The sequence below is a fragment of the Rhincodon typus genome, chromosome 11, assembly GCF_021869965.1.
Source record: "Rhincodon typus isolate 14 chromosome 11, sRhiTyp1.1, whole genome shotgun sequence".
Classification (NCBI taxonomy): Eukaryota; Metazoa; Chordata; class Chondrichthyes; order Orectolobiformes; family Rhincodontidae; genus Rhincodon; species Rhincodon typus.
In genome coordinates, this window is record NC_063342.1 from 34,410,977 (window position 1) to 34,430,981 (window position 20,005).

Genomic DNA, 20,005 nt, shown 5'->3' on the forward strand with positions numbered 1-20,005 from the left:
GGTCGAGGCCGGAAACGTCAGCCTTCCTGCTCCTATGATGCTGCTTGGCCTGCTGTGTTCATCCAGCTCTGCACCTTGTTATCTCAGATTTTCCAGCATCTGCAGTTCCTACTATCTATGATATCTTTTCAGTACAGTCTTTTGACTTTCTTCCAACTCATGTTACTCCATATATCTATTGTACCATATCCCAATTCATCAGCAGAAATCAAATGCACTTTGAACTTTGATTTCTTATTGATCTTTTCTTCTGTGGTTTTGATTAGACTAAAATGGGAAAAGGACTGTTTTAAAATTGATAATTGTGGAAGGGATTATTGCACATTTTAAAAGCAAGTTACCTATACTTATTTTAAGAAGTGTTTACACTGCTGCTTGTTCAACCAGTAGGGGAACGTCAGTTGCAGACAAACTGGCATCGGAGGCAAGTACAATGCGGAATTCGCTTGGCGACAAGTGGCTGATTGATCTGTGGAATCTCAACCAGTTATCGATGACAAAAGTCTACAGCTTGAAAAACTATGTCATTGCTCCTTGGTAGCTAACCGTCGTGTGGGTGAAAATAGTACGGCCAGAAATCTTCAGACCTTGGAAGGGGAGGGGTGTCTTTCTCTCTGTTCAGTAAAAATACCTAAAGCTTGAAGAATGCCAGCTTATTTTTAATCATCAGTTGCTGCAAGCTATAATTTGAAACGAGTGATTAAGAGCATGTTGTAATTTGTGAACTAGTTGCTCTGTGCCTCCTGCAAGAAAACGAAAAGTACCTGGAGAAGAGAGATGGCGTCCTGATAAGCGAAACAATCATCTCATGAAACCCTGTGAATAGGGGCCATTGAACTACCTTTCCAGTTTTCCCTCCAGCTATAACATTTTTTCTGTTCTGTTAGTGTCTACCTCTACGTCTGAAGGTGAAGCGTTAGAAGATGGTCAGAATTTTAACTAGTGGAGTTATACATCAATGATTCATTGTTTTTGTAGCTAGTAATTATTAAGTACAGAAATCTTGCTTATTCTTTCTGTTAATCTGGAGCTAAAAAGACAGGTAAATTGGTTAATTCTGCATACTTTGATAAAATCCTTAACTTTTGTGATAACTCCGGGAGCAGCTTGATTTACAGCACACTGCCCAGTGAGGTGTAACATTACTTCACCTTTTTTTTGTTCCTTTTCAGGAGGATATTTGCTGAGTGTTATAGTTATTCCATCATCGAGGACAGCAGAGAAAGATCTACACTTGCTGATGGAGACTTGTGCTCTTTCTTCCTCTGTAAAGATTAGATCATTAGAGAATTAAATAATTAATGAAAAACAGAACAGGTAAACTTTTGCCAATGGTTGCCCAACACTTTACCCTTCAAGTTACTCAGATATAAAATTTAAAATGATTCTACTTTACATTTAAATAATTATTTTACTACCATTTTATCATGGTACAACAGGGCAATGATGCTGTGGTGCTGTCAGCACTGCAGTATAAAGGCAGCACTGAACAGGGATGATTTTGTGCAATAATATGAAATCAGTTTATTTAAATATTTTTCTAGCTCTTTAGGTCAATCTCACATAATACTGAGAGCTTCCTGGGGGACTTCCTGGGGACTTGAAGGTTGACAGCCAATCAAGTCCAGAATATTTTTTTCTTCAATGTGCTCAGTACTGAAGTCTCTGAGGAACTGACCACTGAAAATCAATGTTGGAGATTATCTTGGAACAACCACTGTAGTCTTATCAGAACTGCAAATGAAATCATGTTCACTCAGTTTCATTGATGAGGTAAGATAAATTTTGAGGAAGTTTGGGCATCAAATGAAAGCTTGTGTCTAAGTTTGCATGGCCAGACACTAAGGAGAGATGGTATTGATATAACTAGAGCAACTATTTGTATTTATGTAGCAACTTAGCTGTAGGAAAACATTAAGTGCTTCACATGAGGAAAAATGGACTCAAGCTAAAGAAAACATTGAGTGAAATGCAGTTCTTTGCAGGTGAGGCCCAACATTTCGAAGGCTGTGCTACCTGCCCAGTGTTAGGGTTTCAGACATTTGCTCTGGGCTAGAGAGAAATTTATAGTGGGAGAGGCATAATCCAAAGGTTTTAAAAATAGGAAGTGCTAGAGAAACTCAGCAGGTCTGGTACCAAGGTAGACAAACAGGAGGCTGGAAGAACACAGCAGAGGAAAGGAGCAGTCAATGTTTCGGGTATTAACCTTCTTCAGTCCTGACGCTGCCTGGCCTACTATGTTCTTCCAGTCTCCTGTTTGTCTACCTTGGATTCCAACATCTGCATTTTTTTTTTGTCCTTAAATAGGTCTGGCACCACCTGTGGAGAGAGAAACAGAATTAACATTTCACGTTTGATATTGGATTTGAAATGTTAACTCTCTCCTCTAGATGCTGTATTTTTTAAAATTTCAGATTTCCAGCATCTGCAGTATTTCACTTTAAATTGAGTGATCCAATGGTTGTTGTCCACATAGATACCATCAACATAGGTAAGTCTAGTAAAGAGGTTCTGCTTAGATAGTATTAGCTAAAGTAGGGGAGTACAAAATTAGAGAGTTAAACATGTGGCTCAAATACTGGTGCGTGAAAAATGTGTTTCAATTAATTGAGCACATTGGCACAGATAAGGGACAATGTAAAACCTCTACCATTGAGTTGGTTTTCACTTGAACTGTGCTGGGACCAGTCTTCTGGTGAGTTGCCTAATGAGACAGTAGAGAGGACCTTAAAATAATTTGTGAAGCTGAGGGATCAAGAGGGGGATGTTGTGGTAAGTTAAAAAAAGAAGATAAAAAGAAGAAATCAAGGTAGCAATAAGTGACATTATCATCAGTAGGGACAGAACATATGAACTTGCACTGGCAGATAAGGCTAGATGTCTCAAAAGTTGTAAAAAGACGGAACTAAAGGCTCGGTATCTGAATGTGGGTAGTGTTCCTAATGAAACGGATGAGTTGGCAGCTTAAGTGTGAATGATCTGATAGTTATCACAGTGACATTGCTACAAAATGAGAAAGGTTGCGACCTGAATGTTCAAGGTACACGACAATTCAAAACGATAGGAAACTGAGAAAAGGTGAAGATAAAACTCTATTAACTGAGGAGAAAGTAGCCTTGGTTCTAAAGATCAAGATGTACAGTTATTCTACATAGAGATAAGAAATAATACAAATTGGAAGTCACATTTGGGAGAAATTTATCAGGCCCTCTAAAAATAACCATATTGTAGGATGTGGTAGAAGAAATAAAGAGAGCTTATAACAATGGTACAATAATAATCATACATCATTTTAATCTACATGTAAATTGGATGAATTGGGTTGTTAAAGATAACCTGAAGGATGAGTTTTAGAACAGTTTCTTAGAGCAGGACATTCTAGAGCCAGACAGCAGGGTGTTCCAGATCGGATTATGCGCAAGAAGTCAGGTTTAATTTATGACCTCATAATAGAGGCGATTTTACGTAACAGCAATCATAATATGACTGAATTTTGCAACCAGTTTGATGGAGAGCAGGTGATCTAAGATTAGTGTTTAAACGTAAAGAAGGGAAAATATGGGATCGGACATAATATTTAAAAAAGAAACGGCAAAGAATGACAAAAGATTAACAAAGTGGGAGAATTTAGAATACTACATAAAGCTAACTAGAAATATAAAACCAGATGATAAAACTTTGTACACGTATTTAAAAAGGAAAAGAGTAAATAAAGTGATTGTTGATCCTTTAGTGAAGGTAACTGCTTTGGACTCAAAAACTGCATTTCTACAAATGCAAAGTGAAACACACAAATTGCAATTGATTTTCTTGTAGTATAATTGAATTGTTTCCATTAAAAGCTGAAGTATTAAAAGCACCCATAATATTTCTTTCCTACCTGTGTCAGACATTGCAGACCCTCCTTTTTCTGACGGAACTGCTTCACTGTAATCTAAATATTTTATGGGATCTTTGATGTAGGTGAAGAATTGATGCTTGTCCTTCATTACACAGACCTGAATAATTGTTGAACCTATTGTAACAAGAAAGAAGATACTTTCTATCAATTTTGGAAGAAATGTCAGTTTACATTGAATCAAAGTATATCTGACAAACAAGCAAAACTTCTTTGAAATCACTGTTTCAAGCTGACCCAGTGTTGTACAATAGAATTTCCAGGTATGGTTGGTGGAAGATCAGAGGAAATGTCTTTGAAGTGGCTGGCTACACTATTTTTCTTCAGCAGAAATGACCAAATATGGGGTTGGATATCAGGTGAAGGGGATATTAGTATACAGTGGGCAATTAGCCAAGAAGCTAGTTGAACTTCATGTAGCCAGAAACAATGCTTAAATGTCAGAATTTTAAAGAATTTGAACAAGTGCAAGTTTAAATTCAAAGTATATGCCAACATAGCCCCTAACAGGGACATCTCAGCATAGTACATGATGCTTGAACTGACATACACTTGTAGATGTTTCAGCTGAACTATCATGGCTTCTTCAGGTATACTGTAATTGGTTGCTCTGTTACTAAGCCCTTTAAGTTGCTCTGTATTTTGCTCACCCTATGTAAGACTGCAGCAAATCAGATGGTTTCAGAACTATAAGAACTATAACTGACATCATTATCTTAGTCTGGTAATTTCAATGCTGAGAACACAAGAGACCGCAATATACTGACTTCACTGATCCCCTCACTAAGGCATTCTAAGGCATTCCCACCAAAGGTGCTTCCGCGACAATATCATAGCTATGATCAATGGCGTTGGAACCATCTGTGATCCACAGCAGAGTTAATTTTCAACATTGTCAGGTGGATGCAGTGTAGTAGCCATACTGGGACAACTAGGCTTGGGATGGACAAGTTCTGGAATTTTCAGTCCTACATTTGGGATGCTGGCTCATTAAAAGTAGGAGGCAAAACAATGCTGAGACCATATATACCATGTTACGAGTTAACCTATAATATTTATGCAATGATACTTTAGGACCATTTTAACTAGATCTAACACTAACGATGACCTGTTTCAAACAAAAGGGTTAATGATCATCTATGCTACAATTTGTAAATATTTGTACATTAAAGATTTAAAACAAAGGCTAAACAGAGGATTTGACACACGATATGAATCTTGATATTCTCTAAATGTATTTGCTCAGAAGCTTAAAAATAACTGAATTTGTCCCCATGCATTTCACAGATCATATACTTCAGCAGCTTTGATGTGGAGGTGCTGGTATTGGACTGGGGTGGACAAGGTCAGAAATCACACGAGACCAGGTTATAGTCCAACAGGTTTGTTTGAAAACACAAGCTTTCGGAGCCTCACTCCTCCTTCAGGTGTTAGTGAGAAAGGTAGTATCAGACACAGAATTTATAAGTAAAAGATCAAAGGTCACACCACTGATGAGGACGTATTAAACAAGCCTAAGATACTGTTAAATCTTTGATCAGTCAGGAGGTTTTAATTTATTGATACGTATATGTAAATCCTCAGAATCCTTTCAAGTCACTGTCCTGACAGAATTAAAATTTTTATCAGTGTAAAGAAGAGGTGACATTTTAGGTCAGACAATGCATGTTTGGTGTGAGGCCTTGTTTAGATTCTGTTTATGTTTTTGTTTGGAGTTAGACTGGTTTTATTTCTAAAGTAAGAATTTATAAAATGCCACATTGATTGGTGAAGAGATAACACAGTATGGAGCTGGAGGAACACAGCAGGCCAGACAGCATCAGAGGAGCAGGAAAGTTGACGTTTCGGGTTGGGACCCTTCTTCAGAAATGGGGAGGGGGAAGGGAGCTGGGAAATAAATAGAGAGAGGAGGGGTGGAGCTGGGGAAGGTAGGTGGGATGGTGATAGGTGAGTTGACCCCCCTCACCTCCATTCAAAACCCAAAACAAACTTTTCACATCAGACAGGGGTTCACCTGCACATCTGTTGACTTGGTCTACTGTATCCGCTGCTCCCGATGTGGCCTCCTCTACATCGGTGAGACCAAGGTCGACTCGGAGACTGTTTTGTAGAGCATCTGCGCTCTGTACTCAAGAAACGACAACACCTTCCAGTCGCCAACCATTTTAACTCACCGTCCCACTCCCTGGGTGACATGTCCATCCTGGGCCTGCTCCAGTGTCATAATGACACCAGCTGTTAACTGGAGGAGTAACACCTCATATTCTACTTTGGCAGCCTACAGCCTGATGGCCTAAACATGGAATTTGCCAGTTTTAAAATCTCCCCACCCCCAGCCTCATTCCATGTCTAACCTTCCCTCTCATCCCCGCCTCCTTGACCTGACACAACCTGTCCACCTTCTCTCCCATCTATCCACCCGTCCCACCTCATTGACCAATCCCTATCTGCACTCATCCATCACCATCCCACTTACCTTCCCTAGCCCCACCTCTCCTCTCTCTATTTATTTCTCAGCTCCCCATTTCTGAAGAAGGTTCCCGACCTGAAACATCAACTTTCCTGCTCCTCTGATGCTGCCTGGCCTGCTGTGTTCCTCCAGCTCCACACTGTATTGCCTCTGATTCCAGCATCTGCAGTTCTTGCTATCTCACATTGACTGGTGAATTCGTATTTGCAGATACATTCTGTTTTATTCAAAAAGCACACTATTTCTAGTCAGTCAATGTGGCGTTTTACAAATTCCTACTTTAGAAATAAAACCAGTCTAGCGGTGGCATGGTGGCTCAGCGGTTATCACTGCTGCCTCACAGCGCCAGGGACCCGGGTTCGATTCCGCCCTCGGGTGACTGTCTGTGTGGAGTTTGCACGTTCTCCGTGTGTCTGCGTGGGTTTTCTCCGGGGTGTTCTGGTTTCCTCCCACAGTCCAAAGATGCGCAGGGTAGGTGGATTGGCTATGCTAAATTGTCCACAGTGTTTAGGGATGTGTAGCTTAGGTGGGTTATAGGGGATGGGTCTGGGTGGGATGTGCCAAGGGTTGGTGTGGACTTGTTGGGCCAAAGGGCCTGTTTCCACACTGTAGGGATTCTTTACTATAATAACTCCAAACCAAAACAAAAATGGATTCTAAACAAGGCCTCACACCTAACATGCATTGTCTGATCGAAAATATCACCTCTTCTTTACACTGATAAAACCTTTAGTTCTCTCAAGGACAGTGACTTGAAAGGAATTTGGGGATTTACATATACGTATTAATCAATTAAAACCTTCTAACTGAATAAAGATTTAACAGCATCTTAGGTGTGTTTGATACATCCTCATCAGTGGTGTGACCTTTTGCTCTTTTCCTTATAAATTCTGTGTCTGATACTACCTCTCTCACTAACACTTGAAGGAGGAGTGAGGCTCCAAAAGCTGGTGTTTTTAAATAAACCTGTTGGACTATAACCTGGTGACATCTTATTTCTAACCTTCAGCAGCTTGACAGTCTAGTAGTTATCAAGGCTGTAATAAACTTATTTAACTCTGTAGATTTCATTCATTGCAGGCCAATTTATGGTTTATCAAATAGTTACCATGCAAAAACTGTATGGTTTTCACTTGAATGTGCCCTCCATCAGATGGGAATAGAGACTTGACTTCACCAGAGACTCGAATTAAATCATTTCCAAAATTGTAGCCAGTAAACTGCAAATAAATAGCACAGGTAATGGTCAATGAATTTGGAACAAAGGGCACTTGTGTAGTTATGAATATGAAAATTAATTTAGGTAGGGTTGTGTTTTGAAAAGGTACATGTTTTTAAATACTGGTAAATGGAATATTTTTCTTCTGTGTTACAGGAGGTCAGAAATTCTGTTTCTGTTGGTGGCATTACCTGGGTTGTTGGAGGAAGAAAAATCTGGTGATGCAATTCAACAATTCATGTCACCATGTCACTTCTAGAATTTTCTGCAAAAAGTGATGTTGAGGGTATGACATGTTTAGTAATGGCTAGGTATATTTTAATAAGATGATTATGCTACACATTTCCCATCACTTCTGTCTCAGTAATACGGTGTATAAATAATACGAGAGCAATGATAGCACCCATCACTTAGGGCCATTGGTGGAAAACTAGAAGTCAGTTAAATTAAAAGTCTGTGCATTATGAGAGAAGGTTGACATGCAAGTACAATTGTTACTTGCAGTAATTTGGAAATGTGCAAAGTAAAATTCAAGGTCTGAAGGGATGTCTATGAAGCATTTCAATACATATATTCATAAAGTCATTCTTACTGCAATTGGAATATATCAAGGAGAATGTAAATATTCCTCAGATTTATGTTGGAAGCCGTTCTAACAGAGAGATACTCTTCTTGAATGCTCAAACCGCTTTGGCAGAGACCTCAGGCTGTAAGGTAGAGGAATAAAAACAGAAAATATGGAAAAACTTAGCAGGTCTAGCAGAATCTGTAAAGAGAAAAACTGGTGTTTTGAGTCCTATGACGTTTTGTCAGAACGGAACAGGGCTAAAATATATTGGTATTTATGTTGTTGGCAAAGGAAAAGGAGGAACGAGTAGAACAGATGGTCAGGATACCATAACCAAAAGTCAAAGTGAGTGCTAATGGTAGTAAATGACTGATCTCAATGAAAAGACAATAGGTGTTTTAACGACACTTGTGCACTGTGAAAAATAGGTTAGTTTTGCTAAGAACAAACCGAGCAAACAAAACATAGGGGGTATGGGGAAGGGATGAGGTAAACAAAATGGAGGACAGCGTTCTCGTCTGAAGGTGTTGAACTCAATGTTGAGTCCTGAAGGCTGTAAATTACTTGGTCAGAAAATATAGTGTTGAATTTCCAGCTTGGATTGGGCTTTACTGGAACATCATAGCAGACACGGGAAAGAAATGTTAGCACGGGAGCAAGATGGTGTTCTGAAATGATAAGCAACTGGAAGGTTCCTATAAATGGAGCAGAGGTGTTCTGCAAAGTGGTCACCTAGACTATGCTTGGTTTAACCAATGAAGATGAGACCACATTGTGAGCAGCAAATACAGTAGCATGGATTGAAAGAAGCACAAGTTAAATGCTGCTTCAACTTGACGGTGTACTTGGGGCCCCAAGCAATGAGGCCGGGCAAAGTAAAAGGGAAATTGTTACACATTCCATGAATGTATGGGAAGATCCCATGGGTGAGGGGACCGCTGGCAGCGGGGCATGGGTGAGGAAGTGGCTTTAACTGGTGGTAGGAAGCATTGCTTTTATCTACAGTACACTAAAATATTTGCCCAACTTCAAAGTGATGGGGATCCAATGGAGACAGCAATAATGCATACAAAGTGATAATCTAAGAATTTTTAAACCTTGAAACTTTTAAAGGCTTTCAGAATCTTCAGTTAGCACTTCTAGACAACTAATGCTGCAGCAAAGTCCCATAAAATCCTTGTTTTCCCACCTGAGATGCAGCCCTCCTGCACTATAAATTACCTCAGTGCTCACCCTCAATATTGTAATTACACAGCCCAAGACTTGACTTGGTCAGCAGAGTAATTTACAGGCAGCCAGAAATCCTGCCTCCCGTTATTTGTGTGAGGACTGAGATCTGAACAGAATTCAACTGACTTGTTCACAATAAGTACTTCCGTACACTTAACTAGGCTCCACTACCTTGCGTGGAAAATCAGATTCTGATTTTCTGATCAGTAGATTCAGAAAAAAAAAATCCCTGCACTTATTCCTCAATTGTGCCATTGATCTTGGGTGAATCTACTCTATCTTCTTTTGTTAAACTGCAATAAAGCTTAGTCATTTTGTCTCCAGGTCTGGGTGTTAAAATTCTGGCAAATATAAATAAATATAACAAACCTGGTAGAATTTCTCAGTCGGCTCTGCTGTTTCCTGAATATGTGGTTCAGTCTCTGAAATGGTTTCTTGCTCTTCTTTGATGATTTGACTTTCCTGTTTCGTTGGCTTCTTTGATAATCTTCTTGATTTGGAGTCTGTTTGGTGAACAGTTTCTTCCTTCTTTTTGCTACTTGGTCTCTCTTTCTTGCCTTTTTTATCTTGCTTTCTTTGTTCCTCCTCTTTCATCTTATCCTGGTCTTTCTTCCAAGCCTAGGAACCAGGATAACCAGAATACTTTAAGAATGTATAACACTGAAATGCTTAATCCTGTAATTCACATTGTATTGTACAGCAAAGTGCAGCAACTATCTGTCCAATTTTTACTGCATGAGAAATCTTGGATTTAACTTATTTAAAACTTGTTGGACAGGACAAAGAAACATACAAGACAAGCAACTGGCAAGTTATATTATGAGGTAAAATATTGAAATTGCTGGGGGCGTATGAAAAAATACTGGTAAACACAAAAGTTCTGTTTTTAAAGTTGGGATACTTTAAAAGACAGTACCACATATAAGACTTTAAAGCACATTAGAAAGGAAACTGAAATCTGAAAGTTCTTTGAGATGACATAAATATGATTCTTGAAACATGTGCACAAATATGTTGACATTACTTTAGTGGGAATTCCTAAAAGTAACTTATGAAAACTATTTAGGACAGAGATGAAAAGTGGTCAGCCCCTGTAGAATTTGCTGGCACAGAAAGCAGTGGAGGCCAAAATATTGTACGCTTTCAAGGAGGAGTTGGATACAGCACATGGAGCTAAAGGGACCAAAGGATATGGGGAAAAGGCAATAACATGTTATTGAATTGGCTGATCAGCCACTATCATAATGAATGGCAGAGCAGGCTTGAAGGACCGAATGGCCTACTCTTTCAACTTTCCATGTTTCTGAAAGGCTCAAATACTTGTCAAATTCAACACTCTGACTATCAATGATAAACTATACTTTCTGTACAAACAAAACATTGAGTACTATTCAGCAGAAACTGAACTAGACTTTCTACTTAAATACAGTGACTAAAAGGGCAGGTCAGAGGCCAGACATCCTGCAGTGAATAACTTATCTCTTGCCTTCCCAAAGCTTGTCTTCTTTCTACAAGACGAGGCAGGAGTGTGATGGAATACTCCCCATTTGCATAGATGAGGCAGCTCCAACAACTTTCAAGAAACTTAACAAATTACAGGATAAAGTAGCCTGATTAACTGGAACCAAATTGACACAACCATTCACTCCCTCCACTACCTATGGTCAGTAACAGCAGTGTGTACCATCTCCAAGATGCACTGCAGAAATTCACCAAAGATCCTTAGATAGCACCTTTCAAATTCAGGACCACTTCCACCTATAAGGACCAAGGCAGCAGATACATGGCAACACCACTAAATGCAAAGTTTCCTTTAAGCCATTCACCATCCTCAATCAGAAACAAACCGCTATTCCTTCAATGTCGCTGGATCAAAATCCTGAAATTCCTTCCTTAATGGCATTCCAGGTGTACCTACAGTGCATGTTTTGGAGCAGTTTCAAAAGATGGCTCACCACCAATAGCAAGGGCAATATTTGTTGGCCCAGCAGCCATGCTCATATCTCATGAATGAATTTTTAAAGATGAATTAAATAAAAAGAGCAGCAGTGGGTTGAGAAGGCATTGCAAATATGTAGAATTCATTCAGCAAATGCTTATTTAAACATAATTCCAACATAGTGCCTGGGATGAAGCTATCAGGAAAGTGTGAGAAAATTGCTGAACCTTGTGGCTGTGAACGTCAATGGATGTATTCCTGATTAGCTGGACTTCACTTGCATAAAATGCAGTTGTATTCCCCTTCCAGTTAAGTAAAGTCTGGCAATGTAAAGATGAATCTGAAGAATTTCCTACTTAATAAGTTTACATTAATAACTGGATTTCATATGAAAATTCAGCTATCAACTAATACTAATCTAAATTCTTCAGTATGAGAATCATCTAAGACAATTTCACAAAAATACAAAAGTCAATTGAATCAGTGAGGGGGGGGCGGTGTTCCAATATTAATTTTGGAAAGATACTGATGGAAAAAAAATCACAGTCTTTTGCTGATTACAGATGTAAAAAAAGATTCAGCGTTCTTACTTCAAACTTGGGTATCTGTCTTTTAGTTTTCCCCATAAAATGTAATCTTGGTTAGAAGATTAAGAAAAGCATTTAGTACAAAATTTGTTAAAGGCTTTGGGCTGCAGATAACTGACGTGAGCAGAACATTTGGTATTTAATAACTGCAAATGAATGTGATTTTTGGTGTTGAGTTGATCCTGGAGAAGGAACAGTAGAATTGGATAGAAGGAAAATAGAATAGGTTAACAGAAAGACTCCGTATAGCCCATAAAATCCATGTCAGCTCAATGCAAGAGCAATTTAGCGAATTACCCTCATTTGCCTGTGACCCAACAATCTACACAATACAAATACTTAGCTAATTCTCTCACAAAAGCCATGTTTGAATCTGCCTGCACCAGTACTCTCAGGCAGAGTATTTCAGGCCTTATTCAGAAAATAAGTTTTTCGAAGTGTCATCTTTATTTCTTTTGCCAATCACAACATCTTTATTCTCGTTTTCAACTTTTCTACCAACTGAACAGCTTTGCCCTGTGTACTCTGCATCTAGACATTTAATGACTTTGAACACCACTACCAATTCTCCTTTCAACATTCTGTTCTCTAAGGATCTGTTTGGTAGAGAAACACAATCTGTAACAATGTTACCTGGTTTGCTGTAGTCATGTGACCTCTAGCCTAAGGCACAGAAGCAGCCGGTTTCGATAAAATCACAGTACAGGCCAGGCTATTGTCTTGAGAGCTCAAAACATGAAATAAGAAGTAGAGACAACACAGTTTGGAGATGGCGGAACACTGCTGGCCAGTCAGCATCAGATGAGCAGGAAAGTCGATATTTTGGATTGGGACCCATCTTTCCTGTCCCGAAACGTCAACTTTCCTGCTCCTCTGATGCTGCCTGGACTGCTGTGTTCATCCAGCTCCATACTGTGTTGTCTCTGACTCCAGAATCTGCTGTTCTTGCGATCTCTAACTCAGAAGTAGAGCTGAGATTGAGTGTCGAAGAGCTGTTAAAATTCGCAGCTACTGACTGAGATACAGGAATGTTCAGAGTTGTGAAAGCTGCTACAAGCAACCAAGAAAAAACTAAAGAAAAGCAAAGAAACAGGCCACAACAAAAACAGTGGGTAAGATATAATGACTGCAATTTTTCATTTCCCAGCACCAGTCCTGTGGAAAAATTATGAAGCAAAGCACAGAAAATGCTAGAGAAACTTGGCAGGTCTGGCAGCATTTGTGGAGAGAAAAAGAGTTAACAGAAGAGTCACTGGATTGAAAGTGTTAGCTCTGTTTTTCTCTTCACAGTTGCGACCAGATCTGTTGAGTTTTTCCATCACTTTCTGTTTTTGTCTCAGATCTCCAGCATCTGGAGTTCTTTGTTTTACTTTGGGTAAAAATTATGAAACTGTCACAGATCTGCTTGCCAAATGAGAGCAGCTACACATTTATCATTGTTTCAAAAGTATATTCCATTTGCACACAAATGTATGGCCAGAAGGAAGCATAGCAAATAGATACAGATGGCCAAAGATTCTTACAAATCATTTTGCATCATTTTGAACCAATAAGAGATTGGTTCAGTCAGGTCTATAAGTGGTCTTGGTTTGTGATAATTGTAATTATGTAGGAGAATATCATGTCAACATAAAGTATCATACAACGCATGGCCTTCACAGACCTATGCAAAGTGGCTCAATATGGTGATCCAAAACTTAAGCCCACAAAAGTAATGTTGAGGCTATATGATAGAACTAGACTTGTGCCACAAGTGAACCAATTACACTGAGAGTCCAATGCAATAACAAGAACAAAGCCCTGGAGTTCCATATCATAGATAGCAAGCAAAAGTCACTCATTTCAGCCAAAGCAAGTCTAAAGCTTGGACTGCTAACCCTCAATGTGACAAAGCAGGTTTACAATGTGTTACAGCACGTTAAACCATTGACCACAAATCACTCTTGGAGTACAACAATGTGTTCAGAGTTAGGACGTCTTCCAGAAGAACATCATTTCAAAATAGATGAGACTGTAACCGCAATTCAGGATCTGCTGAGGAAAATTCCAGCTGCCCTCAAGGCCAGCCTGAAAGACAAGATAGGACAACTGCAAAAGCAGGAAAGGGACAACTCCTCCAGAATGGATTAGCAGCATGTTAGCTGTGAAGCCATCTGGAATGTTGAAACTATGCATCAATCCATAAGAACTAAATAAAACTCTGAAGGGATCTTACTATCCCATGTCAACTAAGGAATTTTGCCATAACTTGCAAAGGCAAAAATATTCACTAATCTAGATGCAAAGGGTGGTAAATGGTAAGTAAAGCTGATGACAGCAGCAACTTTCCAAACGCATTCTGGATGTCCTTCAGGAGATGTAGATAGTTGTACATGCTGTTTGGTATTTCCACTGTTCCAGAGGAGTATCAATGCAGAGGACATGAGATAATTCATGATTTTCTCACAGTGGAAGCTGTAATGGATGATCTGCTAGTTTATGGGTGCTCGTGGGACAATAGTTATGGTGTAGTCCAAGACATTGTATGTAAGGCATGATTTTATGAGTACAACCATTTCAGACTGCTGCTTGACTAGTAAGGAGGACTTTGCAGGGTTGATGGAGCCGACTTTGCCATTATATTTCTGGTCACAAAGTTGATGCTAAGTGGTTTGATAATTTCATCCCTTTTTTGGGACTTTTTAGCGATTAGATACACTGAGTGGTTTGCTTGGCCATTTCAAAGAGTGTTTAAGAGTCAACCACATTACTGCGAGTCTGGTGTCACAAACAGGCCAGACCAGGTAAGGACAGCAGATTTCCTTCTTTAAAGGACATTAGTGAACGAGATGTGTTTTTATGACAATGGTTTCACAGTCATCAAGAGACTATTTGCCAAGGTAGGATTTGAACCCATGTACCTAGATCATTACCTGGATCTCTGAATTACAAGTCCAGTGACAATAACACTATGCTATCACCAAGCTAAATGTAAACTTTGTATTAGGATTAACTTTGTAACAATATACATTAAGTCTGGAACCTCATAATCATGTAAACTTTTATCACTAAAGACCATGTAGCGCCTGAATGCAGAAGGATATCGCACAATCTCACCTTTTATACAGTTTATGATCCATTTAGACTTTATGCACACTGTGTAAATGTTTAAGGACTATCTACTTTTATTTATATATATTAGTATTTTGTTATCTTTTGTCTTCATTTTATATAGGTTGGAAGCAACTTTTCTATTATATCCTTTAAAAGAAAATTACACATTACAAGCATCCGCAACTACAAAGAGGAAAAGTATTATCTGACAAATGGCCTCTAAAAAGATTTAATGAAGAACTTGCATCAATTAAGCAAGACAGACTCAACAAACCCAGAGTATCAGACATACTTTTAAAGAGAGGTTGATTAGAGTGTAGGACAGACATGTCCCTGTGAAAATGAGGGATAGAAAGGGCAAGATTAGGGAACCATGGATGACAGGTGAAATTGTGAGACTAGCAAAGAGGAAAAAGGAAGCATACACAAGGTCCAGGCGACTGAAAACAGACGAAGCTTTGGAAGAATATCGGGAAAGTAGGACCAATCTGAAATGAGGAATTAAGAGGGCTAAAAGGGGTCATGAAATATCTTTAGTAAACAGGGTTAAGCCTTTTATTCATACATAAGGAGCAAGAAGGTAACTAGAGAAAGGGTTGGCCCACTCAAGGACAAAGGAGGGAAGTTATACGAGGAATCGGAGAAAATGAGTGAGATTCTTAATGAGTACTTTGCGTCAGTATTCACTGAGGAGAGGGACATGACGGATGTTGAGGTTAGGGATAGATGTTTGATTACTCTAGGTCAAATCGGCATAAGGAGGGGGGAAGTGTTGGGTATTCTAAAAGGCATTAGGGTGGACAAGTCCCCAGTCCAGATGGGATCTATCCGAGGTTACTGAGGGAAGCGAGAGAGGAAATAGCTGGGGCCTTAACAGATATCTTTGCAGCATCCTTGAGCATGGGTGAGGTCCCGGAGGACTGGAGAATTGCTAATGTTGTCCCCTTGTTTAAGGAGGGTAGCAAGGATAATCCAGGTAATTATAGACCGGTGAGCCTGACGTCAGTGGTGGGGAAGCTGCTGGAGAAGATACTGAGGGATAGGATCTGAGATAACAAGGTGTAGAGCTGGATGAACACAGCAGGCCAAGCAGCATCAGAGGAGCAGGAAGGCTGACGTTTTGGGCCTAGACCCTTCTTCAGTAAATCTACACCTTGTTATCTCAGATTGTCTAGCATCTGCAGTTCCTACTGTCTCTGAGGGATAGAATCTATTTACATTTGGAAGAAAATGGGCTTAATCGTGATAGGCAGCATGGTTTTGTGCGGGGAAGGTCATGTCTTACCAACTTGATAGAATTCTTTGACGAAGTGACAAAGTTGATAGATGAGGGATGGGCTGCGGATGTCATATACATGGACTTCAGTAAGGCATTTGATAAGGTTCCCCATGGTAGGCTGATGGAGAAAGTGAAATTGCATGGAGTCCAGGGTGTACTAGCTAGATGGATAGAGAACTGGCTGGGCAACAGGAGACAGAGAGTTGTAGTGGAAGGGAATTTCTCAAAATGGAGAACTGTAACCAGTGGTGTTCCACAGGGATCCGTGTTGGGACCACTGTTGTTTGTGATATACGTATATGATCTGGAGGAAGGTATAGATGGTCTGATTAGCAAGTTTGCAGATGACACTAAGATTGGTGGAGTAGCAGGTAGTAAAGGGGACTGTCAGAGAATGCAGCAGAATATAACTAGATTGGAGAGTTGGGCAGAGAAATGACAGATGGAGTTCAATCCAGGCAAATGCGAGGTGATGCATTTTGGAAGATCCAATTCAAGAGCGAACTATACGGTAAATGGAAAAGCCCTGGGGAAAATTGATGCACAGAGAGATCTGGGTGTTCAGGTCCATTGTACCCTGAAGGTGGCAACGTAGGTCGATAGAGTGGTCAAGAAGGCATATGGCATGCTTTCATTCATCGGACGGGTTATTGAGTACAAGAGTTGGCAGGTCATGTTACAGTTGTATAGGATCTTGGTTCGACCACATTTGGAATACTGCGTACAGTTTTGGTTGCCACGTTACCAAAAGGATGTGGATGCTTTGGAGAGGGTGCAGAGGAGGTTCACCAGGATTTGTCTGGTATGGAGGGCGCTAGCTATGAAGAGAGGTTGAGTAGATTAGGATTATTTACATTAGAAAGATGGAGGTTGAGGGGGGACCTGATTGAGGTCTACAAAATCATGAGAGGTATAGACAGGGTGGATAGCAAGAAGCTTTTTCCCAGAGTGGGGGACTCAATTACTCGGGGTCACAATTTCAAGGTGAGAGGGGAAAAGTTTAAGGGAGATATGCGTGGAAAGTTCTTTACACAGAGGGTGGTGGGTGCCTGGAACTCGTTGACAGCGGAGGTGGTAGAGGCAGGCACGATAGCGTCATTTAAGATGTATCTAGACAGATACATGAATGGGCAGTGAGCAGAGGGATACAGATCCTTGGAAAAGAGGCGACAGGTTTAGATAGAGGATCTGGATCGGGGCAGGCTTGGAGGGCCGAAGGGCCTGTTCCTGTGCTGTAATTTTGTTTGTTCTTTTGTTCTTTATACATTCCCCTAAGCTAAAGAAATGGGCAAGGAAAGAATGACAAAATGCCATTTCGTCTTAGCAAATGAGTCTTAAATTAACAGAGACCAACTAAAATTGGAAGGATGGTCCTGTGAATAATTGCCATATTAATAAATCAATCTGAAGTTAATGAGGAAGTGACATCATTTGACGACCATCACCCTTCAAGGTCTAATCACAGTACTCCTTCAGTCAATTAGAAATGAGTCTTGCTTCATCTGGGGCAATCAAAACATAATGGCAGGATTGATCACGCTGAGCTTGTGACTTGGACAGAGTTAATTATCAGTAGTGAAGGTGAGCATACCAATTTGAAACTTTAGTTTGCAGAGCTTGCTGTTAAGCCTGAAGCAGAAGGCCCCAGTGGTGTTAGAGACAGACCAGAAACCATGTTTCACCTTGCGCACAGTAAGCCACATGCGTGTAAAGTCGCTACCCTGCTTTGACAAATATTACTTTATAACTAAATTAAAATTTTCTGCTTGCCAGACTGACTCCTATTTCCTGAACACTTAACGTCTCAAAAAACAAATAAATATTTTGGTATGAATTTAAATTTTAGCCTAAAATTTAGAGAGATGCTAAAGCAGACTCATGAAAGCCACCAAGAAAATGAATCACACCAGAGGAAGGCAAGAGATGTGCCCTACAGGCCAAACATGAGCCCAGAAATCAAGGCTGTGGAAAAGAGGCATTGCCTTCCTCAATGGTTCTGTAGTATGACAGCACTGCGAGACTGGATGAATGGTTTGCATTTCTCAAAGAGCCCTGATTCAAATCTCCTGTCAGAACTACTGTGCTCCTTCATTTTGTGCAAAAAGGGGGTGAGGTGACAATCTGCACAAATTAGCCACTTCCTGGAAAATTTGGCTCTGCACATGCAATGCATACATAATGACGGACGATAATAACAAACTTCTAATGCATGAGAACAGTTATGCACATATTGGGTAACTTGGGTAACTCAAAATGTACATGATAATGCATAAATACATTTTTTAATCCACATAACTGAAGTACCTCATTCCTGGAACAATCTTGGAACGTATCTTTTCTACATCCTCTCTATAGTCTAAATGTGCTAAAATGTGCTGCCCAGAATTGGGGACAATGGGCAGAATCTGGTTGAGACTTGGGGTCTTGTCTGCTGGCTGAAAGGCCAATGAGAAACCTGTATTGCCACTTTTTGGAAACAAGCCAGTCAGACAGTAGCGAGGCCATCAATAGACCTTTCCCTGGAATCCAAACCTAAAAATGGAGGACTCACCTAAACGTCTGCTGGCCAAATAAAGGCTGCCTCCAATTGTTCAGAAAGTAGGTGATTGGAGAGATGGCAAATTGAGGTGTCCATTAGGTATCCAATAATTGGCAATTTAAGGGGCATAATTTCTGGTGAGTTGAGATTTTTGCCAACCGACCTTCTCAGGCAGCAATTGCTGAGGTGGTGAGAAGGATGTGAATTTTGCTCCAGGGGAAACTCATCCAATTATTTCCCCAACTTACTACCTTTCTTGTCACATCCAGGGAGGGGATATTCTGCACAATGTTATGTCACCAAAGAAAATAAAATCTTTTTGTCCTATTTGAAAATTCTGTTTCTTACAAATAAAATATGGGTCAATTGGTTTAGTGGCTGGCCTGTGAAGCAGAATGATGACAATGGTGCTAGTTCAATTGCCATGCTGGCTGTGGTAGTTCAAGGTGATCTTCCCCCTCATATTATCTGACTTGGTCAACTGGGCCCTCAAGTTATACACAGTATAACCAAGGAGAAAGACACCTGTGATCGTTTGTGAACGATCGCCAGTTTTGTAGAAAAGGTGATCACATAAATCACTGCAGAGGTTCAGTAAAACTTTTACAGCCACATGTCTGTACAGTTGACTAAATGATAATCAAATTTATTGGATAAAAAGCTGCTTTAATTTTAATAATTGCTCTTACATTATATAAACCTAAAACTCATAGTCATACTGCGCTATTGTTCACGCCATGTCCTTCCTAAATATAAACTATATCACCACACTGGAAAATTATCCAGGGTTAGCAATGGGTAACTAGAGCAGATGAACCTTTTGCCTTGATCAACATGTTGCAAAGTTCTGTCAAAGTAGAAGATCCAAGCTTCCATCTGTAACATGATGTCGATAATATTCATAGGTTTTTTTGAAGCAAAAGATAAAGTTATGAATCACCCAGGAAATTGAAGTCTTTGGTACAGTACATCATTAAGTTTTAAAAATGTTTATACATAAAACTTTCTTTACAACTAAGGTCATAACAGCTGGAAATAGCTTATACATTTCTAACACAAATGCAAAATACTTACTTTAAGTGATCCTTCTCGAATGAAAGATCCATTACTTTTCTCATCTTCTTCTTCAATTTCTGATTTAGTTGGTCGCCTTGAAACACTCGCTTGTAAAAATAAGAAATTA

General features: G+C 39.8%; 1 protein-coding gene across 1 annotated transcript in view; it reads right to left on the reverse strand.

The window, feature by feature from the left end:
• The window catches only part of spag17 (sperm associated antigen 17), a 216,366-nt gene that overhangs the window by 115,874 nt on the left and 80,487 nt on the right, over nucleotides 1-20,005 (reverse strand). Inside the window, 5 exon segments of the mRNA XM_048603090.1 lie at nucleotides 1,066-1,265; nucleotides 3,881-4,015; nucleotides 7,477-7,588; nucleotides 9,755-10,003; nucleotides 19,897-19,985. Of these exon segments, the coding sequence (XP_048459047.1) occupies nucleotides 1,066-1,265; nucleotides 3,881-4,015; nucleotides 7,477-7,588; nucleotides 9,755-10,003; nucleotides 19,897-19,985 (785 nt within the window).